The 27,938-nt window shown below is 40.1% G+C and overlaps 1 protein-coding gene across 1 annotated transcript in view; it reads left to right on the top strand.

The window, feature by feature from the left end:
• TYR (tyrosinase) overlaps positions 1 to 25,878 on the top strand; it is a gene marked incomplete at both ends in the record, with an annotated part of 49,782 nt that extends 23,904 nt beyond the window's left edge. Inside the window, 2 exons of the mRNA XM_080363783.1 lie at positions 16,928 to 17,109; positions 25,655 to 25,878. Coding sequence (XP_080219909.1) covers positions 16,928 to 17,109; positions 25,655 to 25,878 — 406 coding nt within the window. The remainder of the gene's footprint in view (positions 1 to 16,927; positions 17,110 to 25,654) is intronic.
• Between the last annotated feature and the right edge of the window lie 2,060 nt (positions 25,879 to 27,938).

Below are 27,938 nucleotides of genomic sequence, written 5' to 3'. Positions count from 1 at the left end.
GGATACATTTCAAGCATCCATGTAGGACCCAGAAGAAGGATTCCTCACTCCACTGAAAACTCCTTGAGTGAAACTAAGCATGTAGTTTGCTGTCCCAAACTCACATCTCCTGTAGATGTGTTTCCTTCCCCTTGATTTCAGCAAGAGGTGCTGAAAGACTTTTGAGGAGCTGTTGATCTGAGCTTCAGCTAACTCATCTGTAAAGTGGGTGATATTAGATGCCTACACAACAGGGACGCTGTCAGGGTAAATGCATTAACGACTGTGAAATGCTCAGTTATGACCATAATAGGAGTGATAGAAGTAAGGCAATAGATCATTGGAACTCATTTTACATAGAAACATATGGTACAGAGGAGGATAAACAAGTGTATACGGAGTCTGTTGACAGGTGTGAGCCAAATGTTAGGAGCTGCTTTCCAAACTGAGCAACAGTCAGCCTCCCATCTGCTGTTCCCCTGCCTTTCTTACATGGGTCTGATGCACAAAATGAGGGAAGGATGGACTGAGCAGAGGTGTAGTTGAGATCTCTCAGGTGAAAAGCAAAGAATTTGCTTACAAACTTTTCCCTTTTTGTTTTTTTTTTTAGGACATTCTCTTTCAGTAGTGCAGAAGTATGAAACTACCCAGGCAACAGCTTTCTTAGAGATAATAAATCAGGCTCCTTGCCTTCTCATTTGCTACCTAGAAGATCTAGGGATCAAACCTCAGTGTTTGGTAAAAGCAGCTGACCACCCTGAAAATTATTAATTGTTAATTGAATAGTTAAGGGAAAAAAAAAAAAAAAAAAAAAAAAGCAACAAAATATACATTCAGCAAAAATGACTGCTTTTTTAGCTCTCTGAAGCATTTCTCTTAATTACAAATCTCTGCTATTCAGATATGCTCTACAGTCAGCACAAGGGAATAACAAGGGAGGAGTCAACCCACTCAAGCTGGAAGGAGCAGCTGCAGAAGCAGTGAAAGCACAGACCCAGAGTTCCACTTGAGCTCACCAGGGTGTTTTATTTGCTCTGAAAAAGAACTCTTTCCTCTGTGCTGACTCTTTCAGACCCTCCATCCCTATAGCCACATAGTATCTTCTCCTGTTCCCCTCACACTTGTCCTTTAAATACTTCTTTCATTTTTATTCTCATTTGTTCAGTACCTCTCCTCTCCTTGCCTACCACATGCTACCGTAACAGTTCCCCTTGTAAACCACAAGAAAAACTAAATAACAACGGGGAAAATAAGTTGCCATTCAAGATCTTCATAATACTTTATCCCTATACAGCAGCTAATGCAATAGGGACCCCAGTCTTACCTTGTTCATAATTTCTGCAGTAACAGAGAGGGTTTATTAAATAATATGGATGACTTTCAAAGGCCCCAATTTTACAACAAGCAACTTAGACCTGATTTTGTACAGAAACACAACGAAGTGTAGGCTTCCAGTCTCCGGCATCTCTAAAGTCTAGTCTTGTTAGACTGTTTGTACAGCTGGACCCAGATTGTCAGTTCTAGTAGTTCCACTGCTACAGGATCTTTTTGCCCAGCTTTCATGAGTAACCACACAGCTCAGAATACTGCTGCCACCATCATTGTGTTAAGCTAATTCTCTGTCCAAGTGTTCCTCTCTGTTCATACCCTTCTACCATTTCTTCACCCTCTGTCACTTCAGATGAACTGCTGATCTCTATTTTCAAGGCCCTCCACTGCCCAACTCCAAATCATCCCTTATTCATTGCTAAGGAATTCACTCACCCCTCCAATAAGTTTGTGATATTAGTCTCTGTCATACATCTGTTTGGCATTCAGGCGAGTCCCTCCATAATCCTCCTCGTTGGCATTTGCTTACCCTGCACATCCATAGATTCAATCACTGTACTTCCCTTAGACATGACACTTGCAAAAAAGCTCAGACATTGGTAAGCTGAAATCTTTACTTAGTGTGTGGACTGCTGCGGTCCTACTGCATGGTTGCCTAGTCCTCCTCACATCTGTTTGTATCCATCTGTTGGCCTTTGTCCTATGTGTAAATTATAAGCTCTGTCACTAAGGGACTGTCTAATTGCCATGGTCTGTGCAATGTCTGACAAATTCTTATCCTCTGACTACGACTCTTGGGTATCAAAGCAACATGAGCAATAGGAGATAGCAATTTCTTCATTTATAATTTTATGAAATGGTAAGGACAAGGGACTGTTGGACATCCCTATGCTGATCTTGTTGCTTCAGTTACTCTTTTGCTTGCTGCCACACAGGACCAATATCTTGCATCAAAACCACAAAACATTTTGCTGGGGTGTATATGTATTTGTGTGTGTGCACACACGCTCTCCCAAAAGCAATCCAAGTCAAGCACAAGGTCACATAAGGAATGGAGACACTCTCACTTACAGCCACATACATGCATTCACACTTCCAAGCAGGTGCAGGAGAAACTGTCCTATATACCATCTTCAGAGCCCAACGAAAATGCCACTAATTCTGTCTGATCAAGGCAAACATCTCTGTGCTATTCAGCAACATCAACTGCCATAGATTCCTCTGCAGGATGCTAAAATGACCCTTCTGCTTCAGTGGCAGGCTGGAGCTGGGAACTTTAGGAAATGCCAGACTCTGTCTTATTTGAGGATCTAACAATAAAATGTTCGTTATTGTATTGTTTATCAGTAAAGTGCCAAACTGAAAAGCATGTATGGGACAATTTGTTCAAAAATATGCTAGAGCCTAAAATCTACACATCCTGATTTTCGTGCCAGCAACACCCCATTCCGTAAGCCAACGTTATGAACACTGTCAGTCCCTGTGGACTGAATATACTTGCATTCATGACCGTCCCTTCTCCTTCCACCCAAGAAAAAATAAAAAGCATTATATTAAAAGTTATTTTCTTGGAAAATACTTTAATAAGAGGAAATTTTCACTCCCAGGAGATGTCAAAATAAAAGCTTCTTATTTTTACTCTGTTTTTCAAACAGAACATTTACTCTTCAATGTCATCTCACGTTTTTAAACCAAAAAATGGCATGAGAAAAACCAAGTTGTTCTCTTGTTTTGAAATGTTGACAGGAAACAAGTACTTTTTTAGCAGTTCAAAACTATTTGCTTCAAGAATTTGGAACATTTGGAGTGAAAGCATTCAAGAACAATCATTAGAAAATCTTGTAGGGCAACACTAGGTTTCCAGACTTGTTTAATAAATGAAATAAGAGCCATTCCTTACCCTGAACTGTCTCCAGTGGGAGGCAACACAGACACAGCATGAGATCAAGGAGGTATTATCCCTATTTGGTACACAGAAACTTAAAGACACCTAAATAAGTGACTTGAGCACAGCTGAGATGGATATTGTAATACAATGATATATCAGCTAATAATAAAGCAGTGTAAAAATGGAGAAATCACTGCATAAACATGAAGTGTATGATTAATTTTCTTCCTTGATAGGAGTCTTCCACAATAAGAGTCTTACTGCTTTCTGAGGTATCTTTGCAAAAAAAATGGTGACACAGCCTAAAAGTCACATTTTTCTGAAGCTGAATAAAATATGGCTCAGAGCCACATGAAACCTGTTAGACAAAGGCAGGTCAAGAGGCTGTCAGTAGCATTATACCCATCCTTCTTCATGGTGTCAGCTCAGGATCTTACTGTCTGTACCCTCCCAGCACTGTACCCTCCCAACTGCCTATGTAAAGGTAGTGCATGAGGTGAAGTCATTGCCATAATTGTCCTTGGCATGAAGGTGAAACACTATTAAAGTCCATCAGCTCTGCTGAGGCACCTTTTTGTCTTTTGATTGGATAAATCTACTCAAAATACTTCTTTTTACCTCTGCACAATAGGTAGCACAGAGTGTTCATTTAAATTCATGTTCAGAAAATACTATAAATACAAACACCTACAACACATGTAATGTGCGTATAACCAATTACTTGTGTATGTAGTAAGACCAAGTCTGGGAAACTATCACTCCACCTCCAAATCTCTTGGGGGAGTTAATTTCATCTTTGCCTTGCATCCTGGGTGGCAGTTGCCTATCAGTCCTCTTCTTCCTTCCTTGTGTGTATTACATGGCTCCTACCTGGAAGAGATCTCTGATCAGCATTCACAGCTATGTCCCACCATTAGGCTCTGCGGCACAGCAGTAAGGCAGCCTAGCTCTCAGCCTTCTCTGATGCTTAATAAAATCACCTCATTACCAGCAGCTGCTGTACTGGGGGCTACCATATCACAGAAAACAACTCGTTCTTATCAGGAGGGACATCAGAGAAAGAAAACTGCTTCCCAGCAAAGCATTTCATAGGAGGGTGGGCCAGGAGTGACTTCAGTCACAAGACTGATTGGCACACAAGCATGAGATATGGAGCAGATCAGCACTGAAGGGATGGGAAATTCAAGCATGGAAATTTTTAGAAATTAAACAGGGAAGAATTTGTCTTAATTTTGTTTCTCCTTGGGGATGTCCACAAATGTGCAGGAGAACACACACTTACTCTGTTGCCACAAGCCCTCAGCTGGTACTGAACCAGAGCTGCTAACCTTCCCCTTTTAACCTCTCAGGCTTAGTAGCATGTTAACCAGAGCTACTCAGCTTGTTTGATGGAGATGACTCACTCAAAGTGGGCTCAGTATGTGGGTAGAGTGAGTTCACATCTACTGCAAAATACCACATAAATATATCCACGGAAAATAGAGTGTAAGTGGGAAGGTTGGGGTGTTGCTGAGAAACACATCTCCCCAGTATCTTTCCTCTGATACTCCCATGTCTGGGGCTGAAAAGCAAATAATACCTGGAGATACTGAAGCTGGACTCCTAGCATCTATCTCAGCAAGGGTGGGCAGTTCCTTCTACTGCAATTGCATAGCAACAGAAGAAATGCAGGAACAGCCCTGGAGGGTTACACCAAGGTCCATCTGACCTGTATCATGGCTATAGTGGTGGCCAGAAACAAAAGCAAAGGAGTATTGGTTTAAAGGAACCCTCCTCCAGAAGACCTCCCTGCTTTGCCTATTGGACAGACAGGGGCTGTCTCTACATAGTACACTTGAGGTTGCACCTGCACCTGAAGTAACCCACACTCTTCTTCTTCTTCTTCTTTAGCAATGCACAGAGAGACCATACAGAATCAGAGATAGAGAGAAATAAGGACAAGGAATAGGCTCTGGAGAGAAATGTTCTTTTTGTTGATTAAGCATATATAAAGCCTATAATGCTGCCGATCCATCTTGCTTTACGGGAATGGCAAGAGGAAAGTTAAACAGGCCTCTTCTGGATTATATGTGAAATACAGTAGTTGGCAATCTCACCTGCTATGTCATTTTTCAGGTGAGATGTTTGTAATGACCCATTCTGCTCGTAAAAATCAATAGTATAGTAGGAAGTTCAGTTCAAATAGTCCCATTTAAAGTATATGTTTCATATTACTCTTACTGCAAGATTTTAGTTCAGTCAATGCAGTTATTAGAATGAATCACTTCGTACACTGCAAATTATGCAAGCGATTAGTGACTTTTAAAAGGAAAGGTTACTTTGCCCTGAAACTTGGCAAAAGCTGCATAGTTAGTCTTCACCTATTCTCTTAAAGCTGGAGGAGGAGAAAGCTCTCTCTGTGACACAGCAATCAAGACAAGCCCTGATGCAGACAGCTAGCATAGCATTGAATTCCCTTCCTGCAGCACTTCTGCAGTAATAGCTGCTGTAATTGTCCAAATTGTAACAAATCACAGGAAAACATGGTACTTTTCTCACCCACATGTAGCCACCTTCTATTCATCAAAAGAAATTATCACTTTGCTACCATAGATGTGATTTATACGTTACATGCCCTTGTGAACCTCAATAATGACAATCTCTCAGTCCCAAAAGAATTGAATTACAGAGCACAGGAGTGGGTTACAGAGAATCAGTCCAGCTACCTCCACAGCAGCCCATTTTAATCTGCTTGTTATCTTTCTCTTCAGGGGAAACTAGTTATTAAACTTTGGAGCAGCTGGCGTTTGTGCTATCTCTTACTTCAAGTGATGTTTTCCTGTTAGCTGCAAACCATGACAAAGATGAACCTGAGAAATTTAACACAGGATATACACTCCAGCAAATGTTAACTTTTTTTTGTATCCATGCAACACATAGCTGCCTTTGCATTTCCTTATTTACAAAGCACACAGGACACACCATCATGCCTCATCTATATCTTGGCTCTTGCAGTGTTGGACAGCAATGGAGACCTAAATTTGAATAAGAAACAAATATTTCTAGCCAAAAAGTTCCATGGTTTGACAGCAAGGGGTGAAACAATACACATAATGATAACCATTTTAGGGAACAAGAATTTCTTCCCTGCACACAGGTAGAAGCATTGACAGCTTTGATTGGTATAAAACAGGGGCTGACTTGACCATGAAAAGTGAAGAGTTTAGGTCAGATATCTGACTGAATCTCAGCCCAGCAAAGCCTCACATAAAGTCATCATTTCTTTCCAGCAGAGATGCAGAATAAGCTTCCATGGGACTTAGCTTGCTTTGTCAATAGCTGCATTACGATAAGGCACTACCCAGTCCTACACTAGAGAATATTCACATTCCTCTGCACAGATTCCTACAAAATTTCCAACACTCAGCTCCTCCCTTTAGTGTCATGAGCAATGTGTCATGCTCAGCTTATCCATTATCTCCTTCTCCAGTAGGAATAAAGCTCTTTACGCTGTAATCCATCAGCAACTGAGCAAACATAAGCTGGGCTCAGCATTTGTTTGTTCATCCTACCTGATTTTCCAAGAAGGTAGAAAACGAGAATATTTCTGTGAGGTTCATTGACTGGGAAAGTGGGATACAGGGCTGCCCAGCAGGTAACGCTTCATGGTACAGGAGCCATGTCCCAGATTTACATGCAAAGGGGTTGAAACTGCAAGCAGCTATATGGATTTTCTGAGAAGAGCTAGGTATTTTGCTGTGTGACTCACAGAAATCAGCATAGCACAGGGAGAATAGAAATCCAGGACTTCAGCAGCTCTAAGAGCAGCACTTGGTCCTACGTCACCTGCAGTGATCCCTGCTCAGGATTGTTACATCTGAATCCTCTGTAGGACTCAGGTGCCTCAACAGCTTTTTCCCACAATGGAGGGTGGAGGAGCTGATGCCACTTTTATTCCAGAGGAGAAACACTTGGAGCAGTACATGATTACTGGAGCAATGACTGGAAGCTGTGTAGCCCTCTGCACCCAAGTGAGCATGCTGAGCAGCAATGAGAGATCCAACTGTGTCTTCTCCAAATGGCTACAAATGTTTAAGTTGTTTGACATAAAGAGGAAGAGTTTCAGCTGGAAAGGCTGAAGACTCTTTCTCTTTCCCTAATCCTACACAGGTGTTAAGGGCATTTTAAAGACACAGGGAGGGGTGAAACTGCTCTAAATCACATTGGTAGAAAGAATATTAAAAAAACTTCAGCAGCTGCCGTAACCTTGAAGCTTTCAACAAAGTGAGACATGGGCAAAGAAAGTGGCATTGGTTGTCTCTTGGATGAGATTGATTGTGTAGGACCATACCTTTACTGTCTCCTTCCCTTTTGTTTCCTTTATCTGATAGTTTCTAAGCACCTAGTTTGAGCAGTACCATAAATGAGAACAAAGGAGATGGAAGGAAGTACAGATGCTTGTAGTGGGATGGTGAAGAAGAGCTGTGCCAAGATCCTCAGGCACCACATGGCTCTCCAGCTCTGGTGGTACTTTGTAATGGGTGGGAAGGTGTCAGTACAGTGCACATTATTATGCCTCATCCAGAAAATGGTTCTTTAGGGGGCAGCTGCAGCCAGTGTCAATCTGGCTTCAGGTAAGGGGCTTCAGGTCATCTGCACATTGCTCCTCAGTGTTGCAAATGGTCTAGTCCACTGGGGTCCACAAAAACAACCTTTTTGTTCTGAAGATGAAGTAGAGGAAAACAACAATGTAGGCCAGACGTTTTCTGTAAAAGTATATTTGTACTTCAGAGACATATAATCGATATACATAGAATCATAGAATGGTTTGGGTTGGAAGGGACCTTCAAAGTTCATCTAGTCCAACCTCGCTGCCATGAGCATGGACATCTTCACCCAGATCAGGTTACTCAGAGCCCCATCCAGCCTGGCCTGGGATGTCTCCAGGGGTGGGGCATCCACCATCTCTCTGGGCAACCTGGGACAGGGTTTCACCACCATCATTGTAAAAAAATTTTTCTTCATGTCTAGCCCTAAGTGATCACAGAATCTCAAGAAATTATATGCTCCAAGAAAAAAGCCAGGAGCACAACCTTATATGAGGGAACAGATCCTCTGGCCTAAAGCATCCTTATTTGGCTGTTTTGTGCAAGTCTGTTTTTAAAGTGTTAGGTGGTGTCGAATCTGGTTGCACAATCGAGGTATGGATACCACAGATCCAAGGTCTCAGGTTTAACCAGTAGGGAAGCTGAGCAGGTGTTCCCATTAGGCACACATAAACACAATAGTTATATATATTCATATGCATATATGCACATGGAGTTGACTGGCTACATAGATTGACACAAAAAATGTAGCACCACAAAAATTCCAACAGCATCAGCAACCTCATCCTCTTGCCCACTTTGGCTGACTGGTATGAAAACCTGTTATGGGAAAGTACACATACATCTATAGATACATATACATTCACAGTTTGGATTCGCTAGTAACTGGCCTAAGACCATTAACTGGCCCTGGAACCCCTGGTCTCCCAGTTGCCTCACCCACAGGCAGACACACACATGCACAAACAGGTCTCTCCAGCAGCTGATTCAGTGAGTGGCCCAGAAGAAACCTGACAGTGATACTGCAAAGGTCTGTGGAAGAGGCATTGTGTCCAAGGATGCTTGCTGCATGCTGCAGCTTGGAAGTGATGGTGGAAACCTGGGTGTTCCCCAGGAGCTGACACTGGACACAGAGCAAACACTGTAACCCAGGACAGTCCTCAGCAGTGATTCAGCAGCAGGAGAGAGACATAGCCTCAGAGGCCTTGGGTGAGTTTCTCACAACAATTGAGGGCAGCATCTTAATTTTTAATCAAACACTTGGTTTAAGACCAGTGCAATTTGCTTACAACCTGCCTGACAGTCCCTGTGGTGTTTTTAGCCAACTTAAAAAGAAAAAAAGGGCACTGCAATATAACCGCATACATTGGCAAACAGCACATTGCCTTGACTTTACAACCTCAGCATCAGCAGCTCTTCCAGGACTGAAGCACCGATGTTTCTCCCAAATGTTTGGAATGGGAATTACCTGAGGTGACTTTGTAATACCAGCTGACTAGTGCCAACTTTTAAAGTGATGACTACTGTGTAATCGCAGTCCTTGGACTGGCACTTCAGCTTTCCTCAGTTTGTTTCCTTTTCCCTTTCTTTCTAAATGCAAATACATGTTGCTTGCCAATTTCTTTTATAGAATCTCAGATCTCATGTTACTGAAATAAATCATATAAATGAGTTCTAAGCAACAATGCTCGGTCTTCCTTGTGCCATAGTTAGCCTGATCTAGGCTCAGTCTCACAACCGTAGATGAGGAATTAAAGTCTCTGTCAAATCTGGCACAACTAGTGACATGGCTTCATATTGAACATAATGAACTTATTAGTGGCTTTCAAAATTGCCACCTAGCAGCTGAACCATTAGTACAGTCTGTGTGCAGGCTTTGCTGAGGCACGGATTTATCAGGCTACTAGAAACAAAGGGCAGAGTTTCACTGCTGCTTTAAGTCAGCTTAACATGGCACCAAGGTTAAAAAGAAGAATCAGTCCTGCTCATTGATTAGTGCTACCCAGAGGTGCTCACCTCTGTTTCTCCCTCGTGCTGGTACTGTCTGTCACACAAAAGCATAATGAATCAGGTCCACGACTTTATCTCACCTCAGCTATCCCAAAACAAATGAAAATAAATGAGATGTTTGGTTTTAAGCTAAATCAGTTTCTTAATCTTGGTTATGGCATGGTTGTGCAAGTGCTTACAAGGAAAGTGAGGACATAGTAGGAGGAAAGCAGGACTGTGCCTTCTCTAGTGGTACAGACCTAGACTGACCATGACCCTTCACCATAACAGAATGGTAGTCCTCCCACTGGGGACACCTGCAGTGTCACACATGTTCCTGGTTGCCTGGCAGAGGAATTTATATGGAAGTACCGAAACCTTTTCTTCCTCCTTTCTCTATCTCCAGCTGTCCTTAATAGCAAAGCAAAATGCACCAGAATAAACTTCTCCTTGAAAGTCTTCCTGAAGGGCCATAGATTTACATTATGTGTCAGTGTCTCTGCAGTAGTTCAATACAAGGGAATCTTTAATAACAGATATTTAAGGTCTGGTTTCTCCTCCTACACCACAACTGGTCAAGTGCAGCTCTGCTCATGAGGGGGAAAGGCACACTTGGGAAATGGATCTTACGATAAACTCTTCAAAATTATAAAGAAAATGCCTACTTTCATTGTTTTACTTTACTTTTTCCAGGTTTTAAGATTTCTTTCCTGTGAGCAGCATCTTTTTTCAGAGTACACAACACTATCTGGAGCAGTATGAAGTTATCCAGCTTATATACAACAGTGCTCTCATACTCTGCTTGATATTTCCCACTGGCAACATACACCCCTTTATTTCTTGACTCATCCTTTCACTAGCTATAATCCCATTGCATATATTATTCATAGAATAATATGAATTCAGAAATACATATTGGTGGCCTTTTTAAAATCATCTTCAAATGAATTTCCACCCCACCCCCCCCCCCCCCATTCTTTAAACCAAGGGGGTTTTTATCAAATTAATTTTCCACTAAGGCTCATTTCATTTCACTTTGTATAATCCAGTATGTATGGCGCAGAACAAGGAAAACATTCACGTCTATTTATATGCAATTAAATGGAAGTGATATATCCATTTCTTTTATAGATGGCTTTAATTTTCTCTGTAAAAGCACCTTATCACACTACAAGTCTTTGCAAAAGCAAAATATATTTCCCCAGAATGAAAATTTAAACTACCAAAGCATCAATATACCAAGTGGGAGTCTTTATTACTTTTTACCACATACCATCTCTTTAGACCCATCAGTGCTGGTACACACAAGTGTTAAACTCACTAACAGTGAGAGGGATCTGTATACAGATACATAGCAAAAAACTTAAATAAAATTGAGACTGTATGTTTTGCAGTGGTATAACCTGACTGCAAGAGCTATCATAGTTTGGTAGGCACAAAGTGGCCCCATAGTTGAGGTCACACTCCACCACAGCATGTCTAGTGTGAACTTAGGTAAGTAATTTTTACTCTGTGCGTATTTTCTCTAAAGTAAAACAGTGCCTCCAACACTTTCTAAAATTCCTTTCATGTGCAGAAAGAATATTCTTTGCCTTTATGACTTTATGGGGATCCCTCTGACTAGATAACCTCCTTTAGCTATTTCTGCATCAAGCAAGTGGCTCCTGACTGAACCGAAGAGTTTAAGTGATAGTGAATTTATCATGTCCCTAACTCAGTTTTTCCATTGTTTAACTACAAACACTGAACCTTATTTTAGCTTAAATTTGTTTAAATCAAACCCACTCTACAATATTAAAATACTGTTTCTTTCCACAAAAAGGATCTCTGCATAGACTGTTGATCATTATAATCTAGTAATTTTAAAACCTTCAATATTTACTTTGATTGAAAAAACACTACAATATATTTTCTACTTCAGAAGTGCAATATAGAGAGATTGAGCCTTTCTGAGTTCTAAATGTGAGATAGGGCATCTTTCGAAATTCAAATTATTCTCCTATCTCTTTTGGTTCCTTAGGCTCCTATTTGGGGCATGCAATTTTGATTTCTTCAAGCAGAGAAAGAAGAGTTCCAGATGGAAACAGTCTTTGCTCTAATGTAGATACAATTATTTTTTAATCTATCCAAGACCTTTAAATAAAAGCTGTTTCTTCTGAGTCACTTTTGCTTACTGCTGAAGAAATACAAAGGGCATTAGGGCTGTAAGGAGACTGATGTCCATTGAAGTTAGTCCATTTCCATATTTTAAATTTCTGTTTGTTAAGTCCTGATCACCCATAATCCTTCTAGGTAAGAGTTGTCACCCTGAAGGATTTATGTTTTTTTCTTGATGTATCCCAGGTTCAGTTCTTCCCATTTCCATTCCCTAAATAAAACTCCTGATGACTTTTGATTAGGTCTTCTCTTCTTTCCTTTATCACTCCTTGTATTCTCCACCACGCTTGCATCCCATCTGCTCTCTCCAGCTCTGCCAACATGTCCCAAATGATGCCAGTCTAGCTGGGATTGCTATACTAAAAAGTCTCCGTGTCTGGAAAATGTCACTCCTACCTATATAAATAACTAATTATCTGCTTTCCCTCTTTGTCTACATGCTGAGTAGGAAAGTAACCAAACAGACTGCAGTAGGAGTCGGACAGATTTCTCACTCTCCGAACTTCTGTCCAGTACTTCTTTTACACAGAAGAAATATGGAAACTGGATACCACAGAACCCTAATCTGGTTCTTCAGCTGTCTTTTGTCACCTTTAGTCTCATTACATCAAGAAAGGGAGACGAAGTGGAGTAAAATAACTCTTCAGTTGCCATTTAATTCATAGTCCTGCTTTGCTAGGTTCTCAGGGCCAGGGTAGGACGTGGAGGTTCATATGAAGAGCACAAAATAGCAGTGGTTTGCCAAGATAGCCAACAATTCTAGGGAGTTCGGGTCTGCTGCTCTGCCGCAAACTTGGCTTTTCTACCAGGAACTTACTCATTCCACAAGGCAAGCAACTAATTGCATTAGCATTTTGTCTCTCTGCATGTATCTTTAATCTTGCAGCCTTAAGCTCTTCCAATTTTGCAGCTACTGAGCAAAGCATAGAAGTCCGTATTTTCAAGGTACTAAAAGCAAATAATTTACAACATGGCTGCTTCTCAGGAAAGAAAAGAAAAACTTCTCTCAACAGTAAGTCGATCAACAGTTATTGATGGAAGTACTGATTGCTCTCTGTCACAGAAAACACATGCCCATTATCAGATAAAGCAATCATTTCTCTAGACCAAGGCACATGAAAGAATTGTCAGATGATCCATCAGAGCTGTTCAGATGTTTCTCTTTGCCTGCAGGAGAGAATCACACTACATAAGGGAGAGCATATTTGACGATAACTGCCTTAAATGCAGCCAGAGATTGAGAAAGCACCTTATTTGAGAGAAAAAGTATCCTACAATACGTATTTCAGTAGTCCCAGCACTCTGAACCAAAAGACAGTGTGATTATTTTCTCCAGATATACCTTTCCTTTTTGGCTCAAGTTTTTCAGTTAAGGAAAATCCCCAAGGATGGGAGCACTGTGCTAATGTCACTACCTGACTGATAGCAAAAACCACAGGCTACTTGAGGATTTCAGTTTTCCTTTAAAAAAATGTATGAAGGGAGTTAAGAGCCTCAGCTAGGAAGTCATAAAATGTAACTGTCTGATATGACATGGCTTATGGTACCCAACAAGAACTATTTGTAGTTCAAAGAAGAGATGTAGCTTAATTCATACCCTCTCCATGGATTTTCTCCCCAACAAGATGCAACTGGGAGGTTTCTTCTTCCACTCAGCTGTGAAACTTTTCCTGAAATAATTTTGCCTACAAAATATGAGCAAGGCAAGGGAAATGGCAGTGCCCCCCTTTTAAAAGGAGAAATACAAACAGGTGAGAATGTGAAAAATACTGCTGATATATTAAATCTGTCAGTTTTCTCAGGCAAAAGAAGAAAAACATGACTATCACCATCATACATTATCTTGCCAAGGCAAAATGAGTATTGTGAACCCATCTTACTGAACAAGCTGGGAACAAGACTTTAAATGAAAAGAATAAATGTAACTTTACCCAACTGCTTTAATAGCATAGATAATATGATTCTAATCTTTCAAAGTGTCCAAATAAAAAGCCAAGATACATGCACAGGGCCAGCTCTTCTAAAGGGAGTAGTAGAAGGTATGACTCTTTAAAACCTTGACAGATGTTTCTGAGATTTCTACAGTGGCATAGAGATATGTTAGAAGAAAGAGATTTCAGTGAAGATTATATTACTTTATGCTGGCTAAAGGAGAGAATTGTTCATAAACAACTCAAGGAATTGTGCAATGTATCTTGTACATCAGCACAACTCATCAGTATCATAGGCATACGATTGCATCTAAATCTAAAGATCAGCTGCAAGGATAGACAATTCAATTCTCCTACTACTTCATATCTAATATGGGAACAACACTGCAAAAGGGGAAATCCAAAAGTACATATGTTCATTTCCATGGAAATGTTTTGCATTTGCATTCTGTTTCAAAGATTACTGGCCTAAGGATTTTTCTTGAAAGCGCTTATGAAACTGCAACATTTAAGTCATCCAGAGAGGATGTTGCATTTCAGGGCATGCCATACAAAGCTATTTCAGGCAAATGACGACTTGCAGCTCTGAACCATGTGCTCGTCAGCCCTCCAGATTTTCATAATTTTGCTTCTTAGCATTTTCAAAAAAAATCAGACCCGAAGAAGTACATTTAAACATTCAAAGGTTAGGGTATGGATGGTCACAAGATTTTGAAAGCCTGATCCAGGTCCTGTATCTGCCTTCTTCTAAAAATATTACCATGTCCCCATAACCAAAGTATCTCTGTACCTCTAATGGCCCTGTAATGCAGAGGAGAACTATCTCAACTCACATCTACATCTGCTGGGAAAACAAGGCACTGACACACACACACACAGTTACTTCCTTCAAGCTACACTAATGTCCTGATTTCCTTTTTATTCTATGTCTTTTTTTAAATATTACTGAATTTCTCTCTGTTGTTTTCCAAAGATGTAATCTGATTACAGAGTTTCTATTCAAAGTTTCTTGTGATAACTGCAGCTGAAGCCTTGATATCATTGTTTAAATTTATCCATCTAAAAGCTTCAGCTGAACATTATTATTCTGACAAGAGTTTTTCTAGACAGGGCTGATGAAATTAACTGAAGATGAGAGCCACAAATGAAGATTTTAATCCAGATTAATACCTGCTTTGTTAAGGGCTGACAAGGTGTATGAACATAGTGAGGTTTTAATCTATTAAATATTTTGATCCTAAAAAAAGAACCAAGGCTTTGGCCCTACCTCTGTTTTGATGAGTGTGAGAGGGCTCTAATTTAATGGGGTAAGCATTTCTCAACATTTCTGTCCAAAGACAGGAGGTAAAATTCTACCAGCAGAATCCCTGGATGTTCTGCAGAGATCCTGATACTGCTGAGCACTTGCACTTAGGATATGTGTTTCTGAGAAAACCTGAGTCCCTGAACAGCTGGTTATTAAATCCAAGATGGGGGGAAAGTCTGTGTCCTCCACTCAGAGGTGAGTGTCAGGGAGCAGCAACTATTGAGCCAAGATCTCAGTTAAAGTGCAATCTACAATCTCTTTAGACCATTTCCACCTCTTGTAACTGATAAATTAATTCAGTGATGACTCCCTGAGCTTGATGCTGATAATTCCCTCCTACCAATATCTTCTGATCAAGCATGAGATCACCTTTGTTCATGCACCTGCATCTGCTCTCCTTACAGCATCTTCCCACCTTCTCTTTTTCAACCTGGCACATCAAGTATCTGCTGTCAAGCCAAGGTCACCCTGTAAACAGCAAGGGATCAGGGAAAGGATCTAAGGATTGAAACAAAGTGAAGAGTTGAGCAGACAAAGCCCAGACACAAAGCAGGAGAACTGAGAATGTTTTGGAGGATTAATTTTGCTTTCCAAACACATACACTAGCTGACTTGAAAATGTTGATACGAACTCTTTCCATACCGCAGCCTTTGAGCTTTCTGCCTTCAAGTTAAAGAACAGACATACAGCTCCACAGACAGCTAATGGGAGAAACTTTGGCAGAGAAAAATGAAAGGAGCAGCTGAGGTCAAAGGTATGGGTAACAGCTGCTATGGGGTTTATGTGACAAGTTTTTGGTAGTAAGAGGCTGCAGGTGTGGCTTCTGTGAGAAGATGACAGAATCTGCCCCCATCTCGGACAGAGTCAATTCCAGCTGGCTCCAAGATAGACCTATTCCTGGCCAAAGCTGAGTCCATCAGCAACGGTTGTAGTTCCTCTATGAAAATATATTTAAGAAAGAGTAAAAAACCAAATCTGTGCAAATGTAGCTGAGAGGAGAAAGAATATGTAAAACAACTGTGGAGACACCAAGATTAGTGAATAAGTTATAGCTAGGGAAAGACTCTTTCCTGAAAGGTGGCCTGCTTCATGAAGTTTTTGGACTCATATAGCTAATAACTTCTTCCTCAGATGTTTCTACCTCTTTGGTGATGTCAAACAACCATGGTGTAACCATACTTTAATCATAGAATCGTTTTGGTTGGAAGAGACCCTCAGAATCATTGAGTCCAACCATAACCATGTCCATAGGTACCTCCTCTAAATGCCTTTTAAACACCTCTAGGGATGGTGACTCCACCAATTCCCTGGGCAGCCTGTTCCACCCTTGGTAACTGTGGATAGAAGATAGAGTACTGAGCAGCTGGCAACAGGACCATCCAAAATCAGCCATAAATGTTTCTGAGGAGAAAGGACTGAGGTCTTTAATCTTTCTCTCTATGCTTCACAAACATGTGAATTGCCAAGCAGAAATTACAGTCAGGTCACAGCGAGACAGCAAATCGCATTTGTGAAATTTAAAAGCATATTCAGCCTTTCTGCAGCTCTGCAGGCCTCTGCGTTTTGTAGGTTTGAGTAGGAACTCAGGACTGAAGTAGCTAACCCTGAATTATTTGGAAAACACTATGCACAAATAAACACAAGTCATTGCATGCAATTCTGTCCACAGGGTTCATGAAAAAAAATCTACACTTTTTTAATCTTCAGGAAGAAAAGTTCTGGCAATCTCCACTGTTAATAGACATATTTTTTCTTCTACAGCATTTTTGAGCGATGGCTAAGAAGACACAGGCCCATGCTAGAAGTTTACCCAGCAGCCAACGCACCCATTGGGCACAATCGAGAAAATTACATGGTCCCCTTTATTCCCCTTTACAGAAATGGAGAATTTTTTAAATCCTCAAGGGAGCTGGGGTATGACTACGAGTATCTGCAAGAACCAGGTAATGTTACTGTTTGGGGTAAATATCTTTTTTTTTTTTTGCCTATAACCTGGAATATGTCTGTTAAATAAGAAGATATTAAAAAATCTTTATATTCCAGATTTTTCCCTGAAGAGAGTCCCAAATTGTACATGCTTGTTTTCATATTTCTCGTCTGATGTAAAGTCAACACAGAATCATTGTGGTTGGAAAAGATCTTTAAGATCACAGAGCCCAACCATTAACCTAGCACTTCCAAGTCCACCTTTAAACCATGTCCAACCAAAACTCAGTAACTGACATCAATCCTACCTATACTAGCCTATTAAGAGCAGAATCTGGCCCAAATGTTCAGCTCATGATCAGAAATGGAGAGCAAAAGTGCTGGAATTTGAGTCTGCCATTTGCCCAGATCAGCCGCTGCTGTGCAACACAAGTGGGAATCGGTGGGATCTTCCGATTTCTGGATATGGTTTAAAGGAGGATAGATGCAAAGCTCATTTCTGGTTTACAAATGTAATCTGATGACTTAAATACCCAAAGTAAAATTCACCTCTGTAGCAAAGGCCAACACAAGGTCTGTGCAGCATTTAAAACACTGTTCCATTGACTTTTACTTGCCCTATAGTTATTCACACAGAATGTAAGTGAATCATTCATTATACTTATTTCATTTAATCAGATTAATTTTGCACTATTTAGTGATGGCTTTGACTTGCATTGCTGTTCAGAGGTAGTTTTGACTTGGGCATCTTGGCCACCCACAGGTACAAGGAGGACAGAGGCCATTGGGACTAGCTAATGTGGAACATCAGTTAGACCAGGTCTCATGCTCACAGTAGCGAACCTCATAGTTTTGCTTGAGTAGTACCAGTTTCCTTGTAGTTTAGGGAAGGTTTACATTCTGTTAAAGATAAAGCATTACCTGGAACGGATTGCTCAGATACTTTGGCCTCATCTTTTATAAACCTGGGCCATTAGAATGATCTTATATTAACCAGTGCCAAAAGCTACCCAGGATGTGGGATGCAGTTATCTTTGCAGAGCATTGGCCACTGAACAAGTAGGTTACTGGACATGTTTGCTTTCCCTGTTTGAGGGAGAAAACTTTCTGTGAACCTGCCTCTTTGATTAAAAGACAATTATGAGCTGCAAGTCCAATAACTATATAGGAAAAGCACCAGGGACTTTTTGGCAATGCTAGCATTCTCATAGCTTGCTTTTTATCTTTATCTAAACAATTCCAGTTTTCAGGGCATATCTGCTTATTAGATAGATTTTGATTACTAATGGGGGTGTAACATTTATGCATACTTAACAAATTGTCCAGTCATGCATTTCTCTTGTTCATTTACTTCTCCAGTAAAATCTAGCTAGTGATTTGCAGTCATCCAGAAAGCACTTTTTTGGACTATTTTATGTGTAATGAAAAGAATCTGTGAATCTCTTGTATAATTGTTAAGGTCGTTTTAGTGCTATAACCCAGAGACAGAAGTCAATATTTCTCCTAATATGCCATAAACAATTTGGTCGACCCCAATTATTCAGACAGAAAATAATGTAATAAATGCATCAAATATATTCTCCAAATTATTTTGGTCTTATTAGTAGCAGTTTTGCCTTTTTGTTCTTGTTTCCATAATTTAATTCCTGATCAAACCAGAAATATTCACAAATATTTTTAGTGAAAGACGATCGTTTATTAAAATAATATTATTCCTAGAATTGTAACACTTTAAAAAGTGCAAAACACCACGTCTTCAGAAATACTCGGTCCTGAATTGGTACTGCAAAAGGAAGCAAGTGGTAAACCATTTACCATTTAACAATTCACTTCTGTTGCCTCCTGGTCTCTTCCCTTTTCCCAGGAGAGCACACAGTCCTCAGAAAACAAAATTCTTACTAAATTCTGCCCATGTAGAACACAGAGGTTAGGAAAGTAGTTCCTTAATTATGTTGAAAGATCAACACAATTCAGCCTCATTTAGAAAGCCCAGATAATCCTCAGAAGTCACTCAACTCCTTGTTAATCTCACTGAGGAGAGTTTAAGCTATTTCTTATCTGAAGAGAAGAACTGGTTACAGATGGAAATGGGCTGGAATCTCAAAAAGCAGATTTTCTCATTACTCCAAGTGTTTAAACCCAGAATTTTGTCCAGATAGGAATGATGGGTTCCTGTTCAGAGGAACACAGGAGTAAACAGGAACTTCCTGGTAGAGGAGATGATGCAGGAAAACCTGAAGACTCTTCCCAAAAGCTCCCATGTACTCAAGGGAAATTCTGTGACTGGCAGCCAGGAGTCACTGGACAAATAAGAAAAAGTTACAAAGGGAAAAAAAATAAACCATAGCAGTGAAAATCTGGGTGGTTCAGAAGAAGCAGCATGTCTGCAGATCTTCCAAATAAAAAAGGAAGAGGAAAGGCATAGGAAGAGGACAGGACGAGTGAGGAATGAGCACACTAGCCAGATCTTGTTTGCTTATAGAGGAAGGAGATGGAGGAAAGCATCAAGGGCAGGAGTTCTGAGTTACAGAACCAGCGACTTTGTAGAGATGAAGCAGGACTATGCAGAGCATGCTGAGGCTCGTTATAAGAAATAAACCTTGGAAAGAATCCAATGACAAAATGGCATTTTAATGTTAAATTATATCATTGCTGTTCTCCGGAGGAAAAGCTGATGCCTGGAGCCCTGCTTTCCACTGGAAAGCAAATCAGTGTGTGACAGTAAGTGGTTATTTTAATTGCAGCTTCATTTATTTTTATACATATGACAGCCCTGAAGCAGAAGTGGTCACAAACAGTGTGCATAGAAATCCATCCCTCAGGAATCAAAGACACATGTCAGAATCTAGTTACTGCAGAGCAGATCTGAGCAGAAACTGGAGCAGACACCCAGCTTTCCTTGACACGAGAACCGTGAACTGTAAAACTACCACAACTCGGACAGCTTACCGAAAGCAAACATTTGCTAGCACCAATAAAAAAGATTGGGAAGACTAATGGCACCACCTAGCAACAGCTGTCAAAACAATTTTCTATGGAAAGAGCTGTTCCAAGCACTTACATTTCAGGGCCTGAACTAAGTATTTTCTATTCTTTTTTCCTTCCAGAAATAGGAATAGATAAATTCATAGACACAGCTTTGACTTTTCCCCAGAAAATCTCCCTCTCTCAGTGGGAACAATTTGATGACCACTACATATGTACCTCAGTGATTGACAAGTTTTTTTTGAAAAGAAGAGAGCTACACAATTATACACCCAGGAATCTAACCATCAGTTGCAATTTTTGAACACCTTAACTAGGGATCTTTGACACTCAGGGCAAAGAAGGGATAAGAGCATTGTGATTGCAATGCAGAAGGCCAGGTTGCTCATGTGTGTGTTGCAGAAGGAGAGCTCAGACCCAGAGTCTGACAGCAGCTCATTTTTATTTCTGTGTTTTTTTCAGCAATTTGTTTACAAAATCACATTAACTTATGTACAAATATGGTTCCACCATGGAGGGACTCCATTGAGTCTCCCGACCTAGGAGCACACACTGTTGGCCACAACATGAAAGGGCAATGTTACGCATGTAAAAGCAATAAATAGTGACAATAAAATAGTGACATACACAATAAAATGTGGATGTTGGGACAATAAAAAGTAATTAAAGGTGGCAATACTTGAGAAATGCTACCTTGGAAAGTGGATTACATCTATGAATTAAATGAAAGAAAAGAAGAGAGCATTTTTGTCCCTGGGTTTTCTTCAGACAAAGATAAGGAGGTGTAAATTAAGGTTAATTAAAACAGAAGGCGAGAAAACAGGATGCAAAAATATATTTCTCAGAAAGAAGAGTATAAGCCGATATTTTGACAGTTATATAATGATGCTTAATGGAAGAACAGAAATATGGATTTTAAAAACTGAGGTTTTTTTTTTTTTTTATCCTGGGAGCCATTTAGGGTTGGGAGACTATATTTTGGTGAGTTGTTAACACCCTAGTAGCATACTGTGTGGTGATATCAGGTATCCTATAGCCAGATCTCACCTCTTTTTTTGAGAAATTTATATAAGTAAACCGTGACAGAGTGCTTACGAAGTGCAAGTCTTAACTGAAGTTGTCAGAAAGTAAACAGTAATGCCCTATAAATATACTCAGGAATATTTGATTTATCTCCTTTCAATAGCCCAAAGTAATCAATTTTTGCTAGTTATCCTCTCTGCAGGTGTGCTGTCATTGCCCATGAGTGGGCAGGACTCCACAGCAATGTTACTGCACAGAAAGTAACAGGCAGAGAAAACTAATCAACTTCAGCACTGAAAAATGTATTATAAAGCTGTTGTTAGCGATGCAGAAATGGTCTGGTTCTCACTGTTTCTAGAGACAGTCACATGATGAAGAGTGTGTCATAGTTTCCTGATTTACCCACCTTGGGCAAAAGGCAGAACTGAAAGGGAGCAGCTTGAATTTACACCAGTAGATACTGTAGTTCTACCATAAACAATGCTCTACCACTCATTGCAATCCAGACATAGTGCACTATGGCTGACAGTCTTCTCCAGGCTTTCTCTCATTCTTCTCAGAAGACAACATTACAAAAGACTATCCCAGGTGTAATAATGAGGAAGCCTTGATTAAGTCAGTGGAAGCTGTGAACTTTCCATCACTGCAGAGAAAAGTGATTCTGCTTTAAGACAGACCAAGGGACTCAATAACTTGAAACCCTCTCAGTTCACCTTCCTAGTTTTTGATTGTGGAAGTCTCACTGGTATTTCCTTTGACCACCCAGTAGTGGAGCATACACACACAAGAAATGACAGAAACCAAATAGAAATAACTTGCCCACCAGGATAAGAAAAAAAATGCAAGCTTGACCTGGTAAAATATGTTTGTGCTGACTCAAGATTTGCTTTAAAATCTGTTTCCCATTCACCAACCATGTTAGGGGTAGAAAAACATGTAAAATCAAATAGCAAGACTGCCAGTGTATCAGTTGGGCTATGGCAAAAGATAAATGACAGAAAATTTTGTTTGTTTATTTCTTGACTGGCCAGAGTTTTTTATTTCTAATTTGTGGAATTAATCTTGGAAAGACTTTGTCATCCTCTAGTTTACACAGAAGGAATATCTAAAATACATAAACATTCTTTCTTTTTAAAAAATTTTTTATTTATTTTTTTTTTTTAAATGCTATGAGGCTTTTTTCATCCTTGGGATCCATGATATCAACAATGTAGTTTGACATTTCCATAAAAGGAAGATCTCAGGATGCCCAACAATAGATTTGCCATAGTACATTTATTTGACCATCAAGGAAAGTCCACATTATTACCCTAAATAGAGGAGACACACATTGTTTCACCTTAAAATTACACTGTTTTTGTTTCCTACCCTCTCAATGACATCCAGCAACCCAAAATGGATTTCTTGACATTTTAAAATTACATTAAAAATATATATATGTGATGTATTAAGACTAGGGAATTATTTGTTGCTGCTAGCTAGAGCTAACTCTCTCTTTGAGAAGAAGGAGTATCTCAAGAGTTGAACACTAAGACCATGGCTAAGGTTAATCACCCATATTTTCCTAACAGAAAGAGCAAGATGAGGAGATACTGGTATTATTGACTAGTGGGAGGGTAGATATCAAGCAACAGCCTGACCTGGCTTCTTCTCGTTTTGTCATGAACCTATTGAGTGAAAGGACATTTTTAATCGATGTTCGTGGCCATTTCCAGAAGATATTATAATTTCAATCAAGCACTGCTATAAAAGGAAGACAAATGGTGGTGTCTAATGTCTCCCACAAAGCAGATGTGTGTTGTCCCCACCATCACCACTCTGCTGACACTTTTTTTCACAGTTGCTGCAATCTTGGGCCTTGTACAGTTAGAGACTACGGCAAAGGAATACTTCGAATCTCAGTTTGCATTATTTTGGCTGGGCAGCCAGTTCAGTCATAGTTCACTGTTGTGTTACATTCACAAGTTAACATACTACAGGGTGTCTTGGGGTGCTCCATCCTCTGACACCCAAGAGTTGCCATGACAACTTCATGATAGCAATGTCAAACACCTTTTGTGCAGCAAAAGACGCACAGTAGATGCCAGGAGGTGGCTTTTGGCTTTGAGCTCATTAGGGAAGCTGTACAGACTGAGGCTGAAAGCAAGAGAAGGGCATGTTTCATTGATTATCAGGATACTACAAAAATATATTAATCCCTTCTGAAAGAGTCTGATGTAAATTGTGACACTTCATGATCTCAAAGTCATGTTAAATTTTACCAGGGACAAGACAGCTCAGACCTCCAACTGATATTGATGGAGGAGATGGTTCAAGGACAAATTATTAATTTAAGTTGTCGCTTAGAAAAACCCTGATCTCCCAGACATATTCTGCAAGGAAAAGAACTTTGTGACAATGCTCTTTTTCCATAGCATTAAAACAGTATCAAGTTCTTGTTATGTATCAGTTTTCCTTTACCATCTGCATACTGCAGTTTAAATAGCCAGATTGTTTCTAATTGAGGCATTTTTGCAATATAAACATACAAGAGTTGAGGTAAAAAAACTTAGGAGTTACAAGGTCAAGCACACAAAATTAAAAAATACCAGCATTAAAAGTTGTCTCTATAGCCATAACTCATGCTCCACATTTACAGGTATGCATTATCTTCAATTGCACACTATTTTTCCCCATACTCCCACCTCATTCACTACACAGAAGAGACAGTATTCATTAAGAACCAGGTGCCCGATTCTTTTTTACTTATGATTTTGTTTTCTCAGGTAAGCAGCCTATAGCCTAATGTATGATTTATTGCACACTTCCTCTAACATTTTTTTGGTGCTGATCACTGTAGCAGCTGAATCCTGCAGAAATACTAATTTATATTCACAATACAAAGGATTTAGTGAATGGTACTATCCTCATTTGACAGATGAGAAATGAAAGATTTAAGAGATAATGTACCTCATATCCAGAGGTTTGCGGGGTTGACTCTGAAACATCAAGAACCTAATTTTTTTTTTTGTAATTCTTAGTGTTACATAGCATTTATATGTCTAATGAGGTCAGAAGCAGAAGGCTGAACATGCAGACTCTTGCAAATACAATCTCAGAATACAAAGTTGGATTAACTGGAAAACAAGGACCAGAGAAATAGTAACTAAACATTCCCTAAAGTGAAGCTGAATTGGAGGGATGAACAAGCTATATTCAGCCTAAACTCAGCCTAAATTTTAATTACATCTCAGGAAGTGCTTCAGACATCAGGTGCTAAGGCTAGCTTAACCTTAAAGGTGCTGTAAACCAAAACCATCTTTTCAGAGTACAGCGCACATAACAGCACAAACTCAGAAGCACCATGATCGAAGAAGATGGAATTACTTTTCTGGGCACCAGTGAAAATGCAAGATGGCAGGATGATATTTATAACCTTTTGGGAGGGGTATACCACACTAAAAAAGGTTGAATGCATCTAAATCAGTCTAGATGCATGAACAGTATATAAAATAAACCATGTTTGGGCTTCCCTCCATAGGGGTCCCCTTTTCTTTCTCTAATAGATAGCAATTACAGCTACTAATAGTAATACCAGACAATAATTGGGAGGAGTGGATTTCAAATACACCTTGGCCCAAGAGGACAGGTATTCTTATTTCTCAAATTCAACCCAACAGCTTCTTGGGTGCATTGTGAAGATGTCACCTTTCAACCTCTGTTGTGAAGTGCGAGCAGGGTTTTTGTAACTCATTAAGCCATAGTGAGAGAAACAGAGACACAGGCATATAGATTTGTATCACAAAGGAAAAAGGAAACTCAATATCTAACCAGTGAGAAACTGCCCTGGATTCATCAAAGAAAGAATTCTCCAATTCTTTCTTTAAGGATTTCTTGTGCAGAGAGTGATCAGAGAATAATTGTCTACTGCATCAGCCCACTCAAGAGCTATCGAGCAGGTGGCAGGTTCAAAATTAGTGAAAGGAAGCAATTTTTTCCCACCTAACATGTGGTTAAGGCAAGGATCTCTTTGCTGCAAGAAGCTGTGATGAAAGTTCAAAGAGTAGCTAGAAAAGCTGATGGAAGGAAAAAAAAATCCCTAATAACTGTTATACACAATGATACCACCTCTGGTTCAGGAAATTCTGGAGCTGCAAATTGTTGGAGATCGGGTAAGTATTTTTCTGACAGAATCATAATAGGCTTGACCTGTTCTTAAACTCTTCCTAGTACTCTACTTTGGTTATTGTTGCCAATAGGATGCTGAGCTAGCAGGAACTTTGGACACACTATATCAAACTTTATGGGTAATAGTCTTACAGTTTTGACAATACCGTGAAGAGCACTGGGAACAGTAAACTGTATTCTTGCCCCTAATAGAATGTTTGAGAAACAGACTATAAGGATTTAACAGATTTGTTTAAAACTATTTGTGACCTTCAGACAACTTTTACCAAGGTAGTCTCTTTTTTCATTCAGCCTTCCAGTATTATCTGTTATAAAACTTCTAGAAACTGACAGTACATTGCATCATGTAAAAGGACCTTTATTTTTCTGTTTATTTTTTTTTCCCAGCACTTGGGTCTTTCCAGGAGTTTTTAATACCCTACCTCGAGGAAGCCCGTCAGATCTGGGCTTGGTTGGTTGGAGCAGCTGTGATTGGAGCCATCGTTACTGCTCTGCTCACAGGGCTCATTCTGGTCTGCCGGAAGAAAAGACAAAGAACTTCTTCAGAGATACAACCCTTGCTCATAGAAAGTGAAGATTACAACAATATGTGTTATCAGTCCAATTTCTAGAGGCCTCCAGTAACTAGGTGATTTACTAAGGTGCTAATCAAGCATGCAGTGTTTGATTCATGTTTACAAATGCCTTGTTGAGGTGTGCTGCATAAGCAGGATGGGCAGTCACGTTCCTCAAGTCTCTTGTAACCTCCAGTGTTGTAGTATATTATCAGATCCACTCCTGCAAAAATCTCCCAGATCCAACCACACCACCCAAAGAACACCATGTATTTCCTATGCTTGATTAAATAATGCTCCTGTGAAACTAGACCAGCTTGTGTGTTGGTGGCTTTGATGTAGAATTCTCTGCTCTTTTATTTGCTCTTTTACAATTGCAGGCTCCAAACCTGCAGCCCAATCTGTGTGTTCAGTGCATGGATTTAGTAAGAGGTGCCTGACTGCACCATCAGTGCTGCATTCACTCCTAATGTAACAGCAGAAAGAGCTCTTTAGTGTGCTAAAGATGTGGTGCCTCTGAGCAGAGTAAATGACCCATAGGTATATTTTTTCTTCTAGAATGGAAATATTTTCCCTCCAGCTCCTATAATGTCCTGTTTGTCCTTGATTAAATGCCATCAGCAGCAGAAAGCAGGCTCTCAGATACCACTTCTCTCTTGTCTCAAATGCTCTAGTTTGCTGTCTTGTATATCATCTTGCATTTCTCTGGGGAGCCAAGTGTTTTTTAGAAGATGAAACCTAGTCTAACCATGTCCACCTCTGTTCAGTTTGACTTGATGATTGCTCATATTATAGTTGAATTTTGGTTGCTCAATATTCATGTATTCCGCACAGATAACCAATACATAACAAAACAAGGTCTGGTGCATTGAGCTTGGCTGGATGCCAGGTGCCCACCAAAGCTACTCTATCGTAACTTTTCTCAGATGGACAAGGGAGAGAAAATAAAACAAAAGGCTCATGGTTCAAGATAAGGACATCGCGTTCACTCAGCAATTACTGCCATGGGCAAAACAAACTCGACCTGAGAATATTAACTTAATTTATTGACAATTGAAAGTCAGAGTAGGGTAATGAGAAATAAAACCAAATCTTAAAACACCTTCCCCCCACTCCTCCCTTCTTCCTGGGCTCAACTTCACTCCTGATTTCTCTACCTCCTCTCCCCGAGAAGTGCAGGGGGATGAAGAATGGGGGTTGTGGTCAGTTCATCACACGTTGCCTCTGCTGCTCCTTCCTCCTCAGAGGAGGACTTCTCACACTCTCCCCCTGCTCCAGTGTGGGTTCCTACCCACAAGAGGCAGTTCTCCATTAACTTCATCCAATTAAAAGGTGAGGAAAAAGCCTCTGATACACACACAATGAAAACACTCTGGTGCTCAGTGATTCTTCTAAAAACATTGCTTGTTGTATTCAGTAACTGTGGGTTGACTAAAATGTTTAAAACTATTATGGAAACACACAAATGGTGGGAATTCGCAGTGGAGCTGGGATATTCAATCTGTGGGGGGAGAGTGGAAATCCCAGGAGCTACCAGGGGCTTCCCAGGCAGGGAGGTGTCTCCTGAGGGAGTCTGGAGCTGGTAAGCTTTGGAGGGTCCCAAGTCCTGAAGTTAAAATGTGACAGGAATATGTTGGAGCTGTGCACCTTATAAATGCCAAATGTCCATCTCTGAGACTGCTGAACGGCTGTGTCAATCTGAGACAGACTTCAGCAGAGCCATGATCCCTGGTTGGGTGGATACCCTGGCAGGAAGATAACTACTCTGTTTCACTGGGAATTTGTTGAAAGAAATGCCTTTCTGAAAAATATTTCCACGTCACCGAAGTGATGCTACCCTTTGAAAAGTTTTCCTGATAGAAAAATCCTAACTATATTAAGAAAATTTATCTCAGCCTTTGCAGTATTCCATGGTGACAGAGTTTCATTTTCATATCGGTCAAGGTAATTTTTACCAAATGCCGTGCCCTTGCAAAGCACACAGGCAACAAGTAATTTCTGATTCAACTCCTCAGCTGTTGGTGTCTTCGCCACAGAAGATCTTCACCAGTGTTCCCTGGGCCTCCCTTCTTTGGTCATGACAAGTCATCATGAGTGGAAGGATGAAAGGGGAGCTT

The sequence above is a fragment of the Nesoenas mayeri genome (assembly GCF_963082525.1).
Source record: "Nesoenas mayeri genome assembly, chromosome: 1".
Classification (NCBI taxonomy): domain Eukaryota; kingdom Metazoa; phylum Chordata; class Aves; order Columbiformes; family Columbidae; genus Nesoenas; species Nesoenas mayeri.
The sequence above is the reverse complement of the archived record's forward strand: the minus strand, read 5'-3'. Positions and strand labels throughout refer to the sequence as shown.